At 42.0% G+C, this 16,581-nt stretch overlaps 1 protein-coding gene across 1 annotated transcript in view; it reads left to right on the top strand.

Annotated features, from left to right (window-relative positions):
* Positions 1-16,581, top strand: part of dna2 (DNA replication helicase/nuclease 2) — a 76,328-nt gene that overhangs the window by 267 nt on the left and 59,480 nt on the right. The window contains exons 2-4 of the mRNA XM_072239120.1: positions 3,546-4,792; positions 12,173-12,346; positions 16,332-16,515. Coding sequence (XP_072095221.1) covers positions 3,546-4,792; positions 12,173-12,346; positions 16,332-16,515 — 1,605 coding nt within the window. The remainder of the gene's footprint in view (positions 1-3,545; positions 4,793-12,172; positions 12,347-16,331; positions 16,516-16,581) is intronic.

Below are 16,581 nucleotides of genomic sequence, written 5' to 3' on the forward strand. Positions count from 1 at the left end.
GCCATTGCGAGCCAGCGCTGCCCCGCTCCCAGTTTATCACTTCGTGAAACACCCTCTTCAATTTGCACCAGATCCCTAAATAATACTGAGTTTCAGCAGCTCTGCACTTCCCTGCCTTACAAACTCTGCACCTCTTCACTGCACCCCGGACACTTCCCACCTCCCACCTGGCCACCAATTGCCCACCATGTTTGTCCCTCTACCATCTTCAACCTGAGCACATGGCAGACACATGCTCAAACCCTATACACTCTTGAACTACTTTCTACGGGATCGGAATCCTGTCACTCAGTCCCACAAAGTAGCCCCACAGACTCGTCAAATTCTGCACCTGTCTCCCATCAGATTTCCACCTACTGCTTTTTAATCCACAGGGTTTCTAACTGCTGCTCAGCTTTACTTACTGAACCACATATAACTTCTAAAATTGCTCATGCTCACAGAATTAATAGATCCTCACACTGAAAGTATTTATTACTGTCCCTGGAGTTCCATATACAACACCCCATTGCACTTCGGAATGTGTCCTTTACCATCTCTGAAAGGCCAGTCTCCCAAATACTGCCCCACGCCACAACACACCCAAAAGCATCTATGTACACCACTCTTTAATGGATCGCCGCGAGTCCACGGGTAACCAGGACATCCAAACACTGCCACTTCTCAGAAGCAGGAAATGTCTAAAATGTGCATCCATCTTTATTTATCATGGCACCTCCAAAACTGCTCGCAGGAAATGTCATTGCTGTCCTTGGATGTTGTAACCCAAATACTACCCTTTCATAAATATTGTGTGCAGCAACCACCTCCCCCCCCCTCCCCCAACACTATCACTTTGATGCCAGAGCTGTCTCTCTCTCTCCCCTCCTCATTAGCACTCAGAGACTCTTGAACATCGATTCCCAAAGTCTGATGTGGATACTGGAACCAAACTGGCCACCAACCTGTTTCCTTGTGTTGGCTGTCACCCTCAGACTGCATGTCATGTATTTCTCTAGTCCAGGGAAAGTTAACAATCTGTCCCTTTCTATGGGTCATCTTATCCTTCCCTCATTGAATTCCATAAATTCCCTCAATCCTGGACTCTCAGACAAAGGGCAGTCTCTTATCCTCAAATATAACACCCTCTCAGCCAAATTGCATGGCTTTCCTTCCATGAGTTCCAGCCAAGAGAGTAAGATAGCCACGGGAGTCTCATTCTCTGAGTTCTGTCTGTGGCATCTTCATGTGGAGACAGACCAAGCAGAACGGGACTGCTGAGGATCTGCTAGTGTCTATTGTCTCCAAACCCAGACAAATCCATCAGCTCCTTTCCAGACACAACATCCCATTGGATCCCAGAGAGTGTCCTTTTGCACCAGCCTGCCCCATTATCATCTCAGCAATTATCATGTCATTCATTTGCTTTACTTTTGAATCTCCATGGACTGCTTTCCCCATCACATTGTATTGTGCTTCCACTGTCAGACCACCATATACAATGGATTCCAGTTAACTGAGGCAGCTGCTTGTTTGGGACATCTCTTAAAGAACAAAAACTAATTGAGAAGATGGCCAGGATTCCCTTTGTTTATTTGGTGCACTATGCTGCTTAATTGGGACAGAACACTGTTGCCGAAGTTTCCAGCTAGCATCAGTTGTGTGCCCTTGCTTTGCCATTAAGCAGTACACAGTGCTTAGAGTGAACAGTTTTTAAATAGCGTCAGCTGTGTGTGTGTTCAAAATCAGTGATAGTTGGCAAGAAATAAGTAGTAAGACAAGTCAGAACTGTTTTGCTCTTTGAAGTTTCAAGTATTCAGGCTTGGAGATGCCAGGAACAGTTGGGAGTGAAAACGAAATTATTTTATTTATTGAGGCACAGCACGGAATAGGCCCTTCTGGCCATCTGAGCTGTGCTGCGCAGGATCGCCTCCCCACTCTCTAGCCTAATTATAAGGCAATTTACCATGATCAGTTAACTTACTAACCAGCATGTGTCTGGATTGTGGGATGAAACCAGAGCACCCAGAGAAAACCCATGCATTTGATGGTGAGGATGTACAAACTCCTTACAGATGACATTGGAATTGAATTCCAAACTCTGTTGCCCCGAGTGGTAAATACATCGTGCTAACTGCTACACCACTGTGGTGCCCACTACTAGTGATTATTTCACTCATTCAGCAAGTTAGGAACTACAAAGAATTTGCAGGTATTGGCAATCATTGAATATTCCAATGAAAATGAAGATCTGAAAGATGCAGTCATCGAAAGCATTGCATGAAGGCAGTCCATTATCTGCACGAGGTGATTGTGCTGATTTTGTTCATTTATATTCAATCAAAAGAACATGGTAGCGTACCCAGGATGAATTCCTTCATTGATAACTATTAGGAACTACAGTTTTAGAATACTTTAGTTAGTGTTCTAATTTGTTCTGTATTTCATTTAAGTACATAATTTGCTACTCAGTTAAACAGTAGTTTGCCTTTTTTTTAATGCGTTTTTAACTATTTCCTTGAAGCTTCAGTTAACTGGATAGCCACTTAATTGGGCCAAAAGGTACTGGTTCACATGTGTCCCAGTTAAGGTTAACCAGAATCCACTGTACTTCAAAACCATATACTGCCCAAAAATGCCTCATTTTGACCCTCATACATTTTGCCTTCTCTGCTGATGCCCTTCCCCTGCACTGTCCTTCTACCAGACTATTCAATCTACAATGTTTGCTGACCATTGCTCTTCCCTCTCTTCATTGACTAAGTTACCAGAGTTATAGCAGAGTACTGTTTTGAGATCCATTTTAGTTTGGCATTAAACAGGAACAATTGTGTGGGAGAGAATCACAGAAATAGATGTGATGGGAGAATGAGCAGGCATGAGAAGTTCAAAGGTTCAAAAGTCCAATTTAATATCAGAGAAATGTAAACAGTATACGTACATCCTGAAATGCTTTTTCTTGCAAACATCCACAGAAACAGAGAAGTGCCCCAAAGAATGAACAACAGTTAAATGTGAGAACCCCAAAGTCCCCCCCAGCTCCCCCCTCCCTCCTGCGCGTAAACGGCAGCAAGGCAGTGATGCCCCCTCCCCCCGGCAAAAAAAAGCACACTGCCTACTGAGCACAAGCGTGAGCTAGGCAATAGCAAAGATACAGTTACCCCAAAGACTATCGCATTTCATCTGGCATTCGACAAACCACAGGTTCTCTCTCTCCCTAATAAGGGAGAGGGAGGTGTCCCCCAAATGGCCTTGCTGGTTCAGTAAGTGAGTGAATGAGTCTGCTCAGTGCTCCCAGCTCTGCTGTCATCTGGAAGAGAAGTCACATGGAGGTGCCCTGTTCCCAACTAGCAAAAGATTCCTGCAACACCACAACTGTCGGCAAATCCATTCCCATCCATTTTATCAGTCTCCCAAGCACTTGTTCATATGCAAGGAATGTCCATGTTGGTTATTAGTAATCTGGGGGGAACCTGTAGTTGGTTTATGGAACATCATTTTCTCTTCAGAGCAGCAGTAAGCCTATCTGACATATTAATACATTTTTATTTCCTTCCTTGATACAGTCATCGTTAGTGGAAAAGAAACACTTTGAGGAAATTGCATTTGGACATGGAATTGATGAAACAAAAGGGATAAAAACTTTCCCCATGGACTTAAGCAGCAATGAAGAGAATTTTGTGAAATCAAGTATTCCAGACACTCCCGATGTCAGTGAAGCGGTCCCTGAATGTCCAGTGAATAATGTAGAAATTTTTACTGTTCCTGAAACACAAATGAATGAGATTGCAATACCCACTATGATACCAGTCCGCCGTTATAGTTTTAACCAATCAAAGGAAAATATAATAGCTGAATCTCAGCATTTTTTCAGCTGCTCAGATAAAGAAAATGAGATACCGGTTCCACAATATAGGTTTACTGAGAACAAAAAGAGGCGAAGTCTATTGAAAGATTGTGAGACACTCCGTTCCGTTAAGCTGCCTGGGAAAAGATTTACTAGTCCCGATGGGGCACTGAGGTCAAAGAAATGGAAAGGAACCCTGGTTAAAGAGAAAGGTGATACCGCATCCCAAGACACAGAGGCTTCCTCTGATATTCTTCTAGAAGAGTGTCTGATGGCTATTAAGCAGACTGCTTCTGGGTCTCGGCTATGCAGCCCTGTGAAGAGAGTTGAGAATGGGAAGCTGAAAAGTATGAAGACAAGACAGTGTGTAAATAGTACTTCGAAGGTGTTCCCATCTCCAGCTACTGTACAGAAAGATGCAAAGTTTTGTTCGATTAGAAAGAATAAGATGGGGAACCTACAATTACCCACACATACAAATCTTTTTCTGAGATTAGATACAAAACAATATACAAATATACAGAATAAAAGTTGTGATTCTGCATTGACTCGAGTAACAAAAACACAATATGATGGCTGCAGTAAAAGGGAGGGTGAATGGATTCAGTCTACAATGCCAATGGATAAAGCTCGGCTACAGACACTGCAAACGCCCTCAAAGCTGGATCTCCTGAAAACTCCTGACATACCTGCAGAACATCAATGGGAACTGTGCAAAGGGGATACTGTACCTCACTGCATAAATTCAAAACATAAAAACTGTGAAGAGACACAGACTGATTATACGGGCAACAAAGGAAAGGCTGTCACAGTTTTGGAGACAGAGACATATCAGCATGAACTACATTCCAATATATTAAACAAAACCCGGTTTGCAGAAGTTACATTATCAGGCAACTCACAAGAAACAAAGATGGGGATCAAGCTACAAAGTTTCGACAGAGCAGCAAAGATGAGCTGCCTAAGGTACAAATTAGCTCTTGATTTTGCAGTGTACAGTTATTTGTGTAATTTCAAGAATGGAATCAGGATGTTCAAGCAGGGAGATAAGGATAGTATAAGGTTATTCCTGGAAACTATAGATTGATGAGTCTCATGTCACCATTAAGGAATATACAGTGGCATGCAAAAGTTTGGGCACCCCTGGTCAAAATTGAGAGAGTACATAGAAGATTTACTAGAATGTTACCTGGGTTTCATCTCCTAAGTTACAGAGAAAGGTTGAACAAGTTAGGTCTTTATTCTTTGGAGCGTAGAAGGTTGAGGGGGGACTTGATAGAGGTGTTTAAAATTATGAGGGACATTGATAGAGTTGACGTGGATAGGCTTTTTCCGTTGAGAGTGGAGAAGATTCAAACAAGAGGACATGAGTTGAGAGTTAAAGGGCAAAAGTTTAGGGGTAACATGAGGGGGAACTTCTTTACTCAGAGAGTGGTAGCTGTGTGGAACAAGCTTCCAGAAGTAGTTGAGGCAAGTTCGATGTTGTCATTTAAAGTTAAATTGGATAGCTATATGGACAGGAAAGGAATGGAGGGTTATGGGCTGAGTGCAGGCCAGTGGGACTAGGTGAGAGTAAGAGTTCGGCACGGACTGGAAGGGCCGAGATGGCCTGTTTCCGTGCTGTTATGGTTATATGGTAAAATTTCTGTTACTGTGAATAGTTAAATGAGTAGAAGATGAACTGATCTCCAAAAGTCATAAAGTTAAAGATGAAACATTCTTTTCAACATTTTAATCAAGATTAGTGTATTATTTTTGTTTTGTACAATTTTAGAGTGAAAAAAAGGAAAGGAGCACCATGCAAAAGTTTGGGCACACCAAAAGATTTGAGCTCTCAGATAACTTTTACCAAGGCCTCAGACCTTAATTAGCTTGTTAGGGCTATGGCTTGTTCACAGTCATCGTTAGGAAAGGCCAGGTAATGCAAATTTCAAAGCTTTATAAATACCCTGACTCCTCAAACCTTGTTCCATCAATCAGCAGCCATGGGCTCCTCTAAGCAGCTGCCTAGCACTCTGAAAATTAAAATAAGTGATACCCACAAAGCAGGAGTAGGCTATAAGAAGATAGCAAAGCATTTTCAGGTAGGCATTTCCTCAGTTCGTAATGTAATTAAGAAATGGCAGTTAACAGGAATGGTGGAGGTCACGTTGAGGTCTGGAAGACCAAGAAAACTTTCTGAGAGAACTGCTCGTAGGATTGCCAGAAAGGCAAATCAAAACCCCTGTTTGACTGCAAGAGACCTTCAGAAAGATTTAGCAGACTCTGGAGCGGTGGTGCACTGTTCTACTGTGCAGCAACACCTGCGCAAATTTGACCTTCATGGAAGAGTCATCAGAAGAAAACCTTTCCTGCGTCCTCACCACAAAATTCAGTGTCAGAAGTTTGCAAAGTAACATCTAAACAAGCCTGATGCATTTTGGAACCAAGTCCTGTGGACTGATGAAGTTAAAATAGAACTTTTTGGCCGCAATCAGCAAAGATATGTTTGGAGAAAAAAAGGTGCAGAATTTTATGAAAAGAACACCTCTCCAACTGTTAAGCACGGGGGTGGATTGATCATGCTTTGGGCTTGTGTTGCAGCCAGTGGCACAGGGAATGTTTCATTGGTAGAGGGAAGAATGAATTCAATTAAATACCAGCAAATTCTGGAAGCAAACATCACACCGTCTGTGAAAAAAAAAGCTGAAGATGAAAAGAGGATGGTTTCTATAACAGGATAATGATCCTAAACACACCTCAAAATCCACAATGGACTACCTCAAGAGACGCAAGCTGAAGGTTTTGCCATGGCTCTCACAGTCCCCCGACCTAAACATCATCGAAAATCTGAGGATAGACCTCAAAAGAGCAGTGCATGCAAGACGGCCCAAGAATCTCACAGAACTAGAAGCCTTTTTTAAGGAAGAATGGGCGAAAATCCCCCAAACAAGAATTGAAAGACTCTTACCTGGCTCCAGAAAGCGTTTACAAGCTGTGATACTTGCCAAAGGGGGTGTTACTAAGTACTGACCATGCAGGGTGCCCAAACTTTTGCTTCAGGCCCTTTTCCTTTTTTGTTATTTTGAAACTGTAAAAGATGGAAATAAAAAAGTAATCTTGCTTAAAATGTTAAAGAAGTGTGTCATCTTTAACTTTATGCCTTTTGGAAATCAGGTCATCTTTTACTCGCTTAGCTATTCACAGTAACAGAAATTTTGACTGGGGTGCCCAAACATTTGCATGCCACTGTATTATGTACCCTAGAAAGATTGTGAACCGTGTAGAATTTTGTCTATTTCTCCATAAATATGACCTAAAGTGTGATCAGATCTTCATGCAAGTTCTAAAACCAGATAAAGAGAACCCAATTAAATAAACAACACAAAAAATTAACTTTGTTCATTTATTTATTGAGAAAAATGAACCAATATTACATGTATTTGTTGGAAAAGGTATGTGAACCTTTGCTTTCAGTAACTGATGTGACCCCCTTGTACAGCAATAACTTCAACCAGTTTCTGGTAACTGTTGCTAAGTCCTGCACATTGGCTTGGAGGAATTTTAGGTAATTCCTCCTCACAAAACTGCTTCAACTCTGAGTTGTTGCTGGGCTTCCTTGCATGAACTGCTTGCTTCAGATCCTTCCACAACATTGCTATAGGATTAAGTTCAGGACTTTGACTCAGCCATTCCAAAACATGAATTTTCTTCTTTTTAAACCATTCTGTTGTTGTTTTAGTCTTGTCTTTCAGATCATTTTCTTGTTGCATTATCCAACTTCTATTGAGCTTCAGTTGACGGACTGTTACTCTGACATTCTCCTGTCAAATATCTTGATACAATTTGGCATAGCAGCCCCAAACCATGATGTTCCTTCCACCAAGTTTCACAGTTGGGATGAGGTTTTGGTGTGCAGTGCCCTTTTTCCTCCAAACATAGCAATGTGCATTACTGCCAAAAAGTTCATCTTTTGTCTCATCTGTCCACCGAACAATGTTCCAGAAGCATTGTAGAACATCCAGGTGGTCGTTTGCAAATTTGAGCCATGCAGCAATGTTTTTTTTTTTGGAGAGCAGTGGTGTCTTCCGCGAACACCATTCTTGTTCAGTGTTTTTCTTATAGTGGACACATGAACAGAGACTTTAGCAAGTTCCTGAGATTACAGCAGGTTTTTTTTTGCTGTTACCCTTGAGTTCTTTTTCACCTGCTGCTGTGCTCTTGGTGTGATCTTTGCAGGATGCCCACTCCTTGGGAGAGTAGCAACAGTACTGAGTTTCCTCTGTTTATGGACAATATCTCTTACAGTGATCTGATGAGCACTCAGGTCTTCAGAAATGCTTTTGTAGCTTTTTCCAGCTTCACGTGTTTCTACAATTTTTCACAAGTTATTGTGATCGAGTTGCGGTGCACAGTATAGGAACGATGTCAATAAAATTGAGAGAGTACAGAGGAGGTTTACTAAAATGTTGCCTGGGTTTCATCTCCTAAGTTACAGAGAAAGGTTGAACAAGTTAGGTCTTTATTCTTTGGAGCGTAGAAGGTTGAGGGGGGACTTGATAGAGGTGTTTAAAATTATGAGGGGGATTGATAGAGTTGACGTGGATAGGCTTTTTCCATTGAGAGTGGAGAAGATTCAAACAAGAGGACACGAGTTGAGAGTTAAAGGGCAAAAGTTTAGGGGTAACATGAGAGGGAACTTCTTTACTCAGAGAGTGGTAGCTGTGTGGAACAAGCTTCCAGCAGAAGTAGTTGAGGCAAGTTCGATGTTGTCGTTTAAAGTTAAGTTGTATAGATGTATGGACAGGAAAGGAATGGAGGGTTATGGGCCGAGTGCAGGTCAGTGGGACTAGGTGAGAGTAAGAGTTCAGCATGGACTAGAAGGGCCGAGATGGCCTGTTTCAGTGCTGTAATTGTTATATGGTTATAAACAGATCTTTCTTGAGAGGAGCAGGCTCTGTCTGTAACCTGACTTTGTGTCTTTTTTAATAGAGCAGGGCACCTCTACAACCCACAGCTCCAATCTCATCTCATTGATTGGAACAGCAGATTCCAAATGGCTTTTGTAGAAGGCATTACCCCAGAGGTTCACATATGTTTCCCATCAAATACAAACGTTTGTTCATGTAATATTGGATCTTTTTTCTCAATAAATAAATGAACAAGTATAATGTTTTTGTGTTGCTTATTTAATTGGATTATCTTTATCTAGTTTTAGGATTTATATGAAGATCTGATCACATTTTAAGTCATATTTATGGAAAAATAGAAAATTCTACAGGGTTCACAAATTTTCTAGCAGCACTATGGGAAAGGATTAATAGGGATGATATTTATAATAATTTAGTAAAGCATTAGGTACATACTGTCAGCAGGGCTTTTGTGGGGCAAGTAACATTTTACTAACAATTGAGTAGAGCTGTTGATGTTGTCTGTGTGGATTTTAGCAATGCATTCGACAAACTTCCTCACGCCAAGCTCAGCTGGAGGGTGACATGCATGGGATCCACAGTGACTAGGTCATTTGGATTCAGCATTTGCTAATGCTGAGGGTAATGGTCAATGGCTCTTACTATGGCTGGAGGTCCTTAACTGGTACTGTTCTACAGGGATCTGTACTATGACCTATACTGTTTGTTCACAGGCAATACAAAGGTCAATGATGTTGTGGACAGTGTAGAAAATTGTTAAAGGATACACCAGGATATTGGTCAGTTGTAGATATGGGCTTAGAAATGGCAGCTGAGGTTTAATCAGGCCATGTGAGGCGCTACACTTGGGTGATCGAATGTAGAGGAACAGAACCTGTAAATGTAAATGCATAGAGAAATCTTGGTGTCCAAGTCCATAACTCCTTGTCAATGCATGGTTCAAGTCCATAGCTCCCTGAAAGTGTCTGCTCAGTAAACCTTTATTACCTGAATACCTTTATTAGTTGAGGCATTGAGCTCAAGAGTCAGTATGAATTTTACAGACAACAATTATCTAAGAGTACTAAATACTTAAACCCTGTCTTTATCTCTCCTAAATTTATAAACTTTTATCAGGTCTCCCTCAGAATCAGGTTCTGTACATGCTATCCACTTGAAAACCCATCACTGGCCCAAGCATAAATGCATATTTTTATGTAGGTTATGCATAGTTAAATAATTCTCCAGTATGGAATCTACACAGATAACTTGAATGTCAGTATATATTTTTCCTTAAATTTTTTGAGCACTTCAATGTCATTAAGATCATTGGTCAAAATAGGTTGAGGCTGCGCAGTCATCATGGAGCACCTCGTTTCCATTCTATCCTCCTTGGTTCAGTCCCTTCCCAACTAAATCTGTGATGCTTCTCATGGTCTCAATCTCCTCACTAACTTTCAATTCCCTGGCCCTGCTGCCTCATGTTTACCATGGATGTCCTGTCCCTATACACTTCTATCCCCCATCAAGAAAGCCTTAAAGCTCTCTGTTTCTTTCTCAATAGAAGAGGCAATCACTTCCCCTGCATCACCACCTTCCTCTGTTTGGCAGAACTAGTCCTCACCCTCAGCAGTTTTTCCTTCAGCTCCTCCCACTTTCTCCAGACTCAAAGGGTAGTCATGGGCTCCAGCTATGCCTACCTTTTTGTTGGCTATGTAGAGCAGTCCATGTTTCAAGCCTTCCCTGGTCAATGCTCCCTAACCCTTCCTCTACTATATTGACGACTGGATTTGTGTTGCTTCATGCACCCATGCTGAGCTTGTCAATTTTATCAACTTTGCCTCTAACCCCGGCCTTAAGTTCACTTGGTTCACTTCTGATGCCTCCCTCCCCTTTCTTGATCTGTCTCTGTTTCTGGCGACAAACTTTTGACGGACATTTTTGATAAACCTACTGATTCCCATGGTTATCTTGACTATTCTTCTCCCCACCCTGTCTCCTGTAAAAATGCTATTCCCTTTTCTCAGTTCCTTCGTCTTTGCCACATCTGTTTCCAGGAAGAGGCTTTCCTTTCCAAGGCATTAGAGATGATTTCCTTTAAAGAACAGGGTTTCCAGTCCACCACTATTGAAGCTGCCCTCACCCGTGTCTCCTCCATTTCCTGAGCGTCTGCACTCACCCCATCTTCCTGCCATCTTAACAGTGATAGAGTTCCTCTTGTTCTTACCTACCACTCTGTGAGTCTCTGCATCCAACACATCGTTCTCTGCAACTTCTGCCATCTCCAAAGAGATCCTACTACTAAACATATCTTTACCTCCCCTCACTTTCCTCCTTCCACTGGGATCGTTCCCTCCGTGGTTCCCTTGTCCATTCATCCCTCCCCACTAATCTCCCTTCCGGCAAGCAGCCAAAGTGATGCACCTGCCATTCACCTCCTCCCTCACCTCCATCCAAGGCCCTTCACTTCACCTGCAAACTTGCTGGGATTGTCTGTTTTGTCCAGTGCTCCTGATGTGGCCTCTCCTACATTAGTGAGAACCATTGTAAATTGGAGAACTACTTTGTCAAGCGCTTCTTTTCTACCCGCTAAAATGAAATGTCCTGATGGCCAACCATTTTAATTCAATTCCCATTCCCGTTCCGACATGTTGGTCCATGGCCTCCTCTTGTGGCACAATGAGGCTACACTCAGAGTGGAGGCGCAACACCTGATATTCCATCTTGGTAGCCTCCAACCGGATGGCATGAATATCAGTTTCTTCTTCCCATCAAGATTTTTTCTCTCCTCCTTCCCTATTCTTCTGTTCCCCACTCTGGTCTCTTATCACTTCTCACTTGCTTATCACCTCTCCCTGGCTCCCCTCCTCCTGTGATCCACTATCCTCTCCTATTAGCTTCCTTCATCTCCAGCCCTTTTCCTACCCATCTGACTTCACCTATCACGTTCTAGCTATCCTCCACCTCCCCTCACTTTTCTATTCCAGCATCTTCCTCCTTCCTTTCAGTCCTGAAGAAGGGTCTTGGTCTGAACAAAGATTGCTTATTAATTTCCATGTATGCTGCCTCACCTGCTGATTTCCTAAAGCATTTTGTGTTTGTTGCTTTGCATTCAGCTGCCTGTCAAATTAGTGTATTTTCTCCCTCTGCTTTGGAGTGTATTCAGCCTCTGGCATGTGGTCAGAGTGAATTTTGTTTAGCATGAGAAGTGGCAGGAAGTTGCAGCTCAGGCCAAAGGTATACTTTTTTCAATCAGGAGTCACTGCATACTGATTTAGAGCAGGAAGCTTAACATCTAAGCCCACAGCAGTTGTAGAAGTATCCTGTTCAGCATACTCTGAGACTGAAACTTGGATCTTTTTATTCTTTGTTAATGCTGCTGTTATGATTGGAATTGATTGTTTTTTTTAATCAATGTGATTAAAGTTCTACATTGTCTTTTTCTTTTCTCCATTAGTAAGAAGTGTTCAGATGATGGTGTAAGCTTTCACAAGGGTCGGTTCCAAGTTGTGACAGTGAATGATGTCCTTAATTCCTGTGGAGATCCTGAAAAACATTTGACCATTACAGTGAACCAGCCAGGTACCCTGAGTAACAACAGCACAGAGCGATGTATTCTGAGGGATGATTGGTAAGGACTTGCAGAACTTTTTTTCTCTCATGTATGTATAATAATAGAATCTATGCCCAATGTCAAAGTGTTTCCAAAAATGCTGCCATAGCAGGTCTTGTACTTAGTGCTTTGCACCTTTTTGTTTCTCTTGCTCTTATGGGAGTTTGTAATGTGTGTCAGATTGTTGTAATCAGGAACCCAGAGTGTTCAGTTGGATCAGTGAATCCTGGACAACTTGTCATGATGTTTGCAGTTTTGTTTTTAATTTCTGTAGGATATAAAATAAACTATAGTACTGTTACCTTGATGGATGAAGTATAAATGAGGCAAAAGTTGGGCAAGTCGTTATAGTTTACAGGATGTTGTTACTCAAAAGTCTCAAAGGCTGGAAAAATTTGAACACATCGCTATAACGATGCATGCTAAAATGAGTTGCATAACATGGAAGCTATCTGTGATGGAAGTCTTCGCACTTTGTCTGGTCAGTTTGTTGGTACATGTTTTACACAGAACATTGAACAATGTACCACTGGAACAGGCCCTTTGGCACATGTCTATGCCAACCATGATGCCTCATTAGAATCATAGAGTCATACAGCATAGAAACAGGATCTTTAGTATATGCCAGCCAAGATTCCCATCTAAGCTGGTTCCATCTCCTTATGTTTGGCCTATATTCCTCCAAATGTTTGCTATTCATGTACCTGTCCAACTGTCTATTAATTGTTAATGAATCTGGTTTGACCACCTCCGGCAGGTAATTCCGTATACAGACAATTGCCTGGGTGAAGATCTTGCTCACAGATTCTTATAAAGTCTCTCCATTTTCATCCTAAAGCTAAGTCCTCTAGATCTTGTTTAAGTGCCAACCTGCTCAACCTCTCTTCATAACCCAGTGCCTTGAGTTCTGAACAACATCCTCGGAAATTTCCTCTGTAGTCATATCCCAGTCCCATGTAGCTATCCATGTCCCAAGTTCATCCACCTGGCAGGTCAGGGCTCTTGTACTGAAATAAATGGAATTTAATCCAAGAGACTTTCCTTGCTCCCTGCCGTGTTGCTGCTTGTCTTGAAAACAGAACTTACTGTTGTTGAATTCTATATTAATTTCCAGTCTCCCATCTGCTGCTTTGGATCCAACCATCCCCACCTCTCGTGGGTCTAGTTTAAATCCAGTTTCAACCTCCTAGCAGCGCTAGCAAATCTGCCTGCAAGGATAGTGGTCTTCCTCCAGTTCAGCTGCAGCTCATTCTTCTTATACAGGTCGCCTCTGTCCCAGAAGAGATCCCAGTGGCCCAAAACTCTGACTCACTGCCCTTGTGCATCAATTGTTCCGCCACACATTCAGCCTCCATGTCCTCCTGTTTATTCTATCACTAATATGTGGCTCCAGGGGTAATGCAGAAATTATCACCACTAAAGTCCTGAGTTTTATTCTTTCCTAACTCTCTACATTCACTCTGTAGAACCTCAACAGTTTTTCTACTTCTGGCATTTGTACCAAAGTGCATAATAACTTCTTGGCTCCTTACTCTCCCACTTGAGGATGTTCAGAAATATCCTCAGCCCTGGCATCAGGGAGGCAGCATACCATCGTAGAATCCTTTTTTGTGACCACAGAATCTCCTAGCTTAACCACTGAGTCTCCTATTGCTGTAGACTTTCCCTGCTGAGCCTCAGAACCCTGGTGCCACAGACCTGGATGTTGCTTTTGTTTTCTTCGTCAGTCGTCGCCCACCAAAAGTGAGGCATCATCTGCAAAGAGAGATAAAAGTGAGGTGAGGCATGGGCCAGTGTTCAGCTTGCTGCTTGGCACGGTTTACTCGTCCGAGGCTGTGACCTGCTACTAATGGGTTCCTGGACCAGCAGCAATGATGACTGGCTTTGTGATTGTGAACTCACTTATGTGAACATTAGTTCTGAATGTTACTTGCTTACTTTTATTGTTTGCACGACTTGTTTTTTTTTACACATTTTAATGGTCCTATTGGAATTTTTTTTGGTGGCTGCTTATAAAGAGACAAATCTCAAGGTTGTATATAGTATATATACTTTGATAATAAATGTACTTTGACTGTTGGAAGTTCACTCCTGTACCTCTCTGGATAAGCATAATTAGACCATCAGACATACAGTAGGAGCAGAATTAGACCATTTGACCCATCAAGTTTCTCCTCTATTTCATCATGCTTGATCCATTTCCCTTGCAACCTCTTTCTTTTGCCTTCTCTTTGTAACCTTTCATGCCCTGACTAATCAAGAGCCTATCAATCTCTACCTTAAATACACCCAATGGCCTAGCCTCTACAGCTGCCTCTGGCATCAAATTCTTCAGATTTACCACCCTCAGTTGGTAAAATTCCTCATCATCACCGTTCTATTCTGAGGCTGTCCCCTATGGTCATAGACTCTGCCACCATAGGAAACTTACGATAAGCCTTTCATACCTGGAATCATTCTCGTGATCCTCCTCTGAATCCTCTCCTAGGTCAGCACATAATTTCTTAAATAAGGAGCCCAAAACTGCTCACAATACTACAAGTTAGGCTAACTGGCTTACAATTTCCTTACTTCTGCCTCACTCCCTTCTTAAAGAGTGGAGTGACATTTGCAGTTTTCCAGTTCTATGCAATCATGCCAGAATCAATTGATTCTTGAAAGATCATTAATAATGCCCCCACAATCTCTTCAGCTACCTCTTTCAGAACTCTGTGATGTAGTCCATCTGCTCCAGGTAACTTATCTACCGTCAGACCTTTTGGCTTTCCAAGCACCTTCTCCTTAGTAATAGCAACTACACTCACTTCTGCCCCCTGACGCTCTCAAACTTCTGGCATACTGCTGGTGTCTTTCACGGTGAAGACTGATGCAAAATATTTATCCAGTTTGTCCACCATTTCTTTGGCCCCATTAATACCTCCCCAGTTTCATTTTCTAGCAGTCCAATATCTATTCTTGCCTCTCCTTTTCTTTTTATATGTCTGGAAAAAAAAACTTTTGGTATTCTCTTTGGTATTATCAGCTAGCTTACCTTCATATTTTGTCTTTTCCTTTCTTTTGACTTCATTTGTCTCCTGTTGGCTTTTAAAAGTTTCCCAATCCTCTAACTTGCCACTAACTTCTGCTCTATTACATGTCCTCTTTTTTACTTTTATGTTGATTTGACTTCCCTTGTCAGCCATGGTTGCATCATCATGCCTTTAGAATGTTTCTTCTGTGGGATGGAACTCCAGTCATTGATGCTCTGCTATTATTTCTGCTAGTGTCCCCTTCTGCTCAACATCGGCCAGCTCCTCTCTCATCCCTTTACTCCACTTTAATGCTGAAATCCTCTGACTATTGTAACATTGCTCTTTTAACCTGCCCTTTCCATCTCCTGTTGTAATTTGTAGCCCACATCCTAGTTACTGTTCAGAGGCCTTTACCTCAGGGTCTTTTTACCCTTGCAGTTTCTTAACCCTACCCACAAGGATTCTACATCTTTCCAAAGATTTGATTTTGTTCTTTACCGACAGTGCCATCCCACTGTCTCTGCCTACCTGCCTGTCTTCTTGATACAATGTGTATCCTTTGATGTTAAGCTGTCAATTGTAATCTTCTTTCAGCCATGACTCGGTGATGCCAATGTCATACCTGTCAATCTCTGCCTGTGCTTCAAGATCATGTACCTTTTTTTGTAGGCCATGTGCTTTCAAATATAACACCTAAAGTTCTGTATCCGTCCCCCTTTTACACATAATTCATCCCACTGACTGCATTTTGCCCTATCATCTGCCTTGCCTTCTTTACAGTCTCATTACACACAGCCTCTTTTTGTAAACAAACAGCCCTATCCTTAGCCTTAACACTCTGGTTCCCATCTCCCTGCCGAATTGGTTTAAGCCTCCCCAGCTCAGAATGTTTCTCACAATTTAAAGTTCAGGGTGTTTTGATTTTCCATTGAATTACTTGTAACATTAATAATAGATTTTGAGGTGTTTCTGAGAAACTGTGTTCATTTTAGGGACACCACTGAAGTCAAAGCTGGGGACATAATTCATCTTGAAGGAGAGAAACACTTGGACACCTGGGTGATAGGAAGAGATGTTGGGTACATGATCGTAAATCCTGACCGTCTTATCTCTGGGACTAGTGTTGTGAGTGGTATCCGGTGTATGCGCAAGGCTGTACTGACTGAGCGATTTAAGGTGAGGTTTATAATTTATCCTGAGAGAGTATGGTTTGACTAACGGCTCAAATATCATTTGAAAAAT

The sequence above is a fragment of the Mobula birostris genome, chromosome 21 (assembly GCF_030028105.1).
Source record: "Mobula birostris isolate sMobBir1 chromosome 21, sMobBir1.hap1, whole genome shotgun sequence".
In the NCBI taxonomy this organism is placed as follows: Eukaryota; Metazoa; Chordata; class Chondrichthyes; order Myliobatiformes; family Myliobatidae; genus Mobula; species Mobula birostris.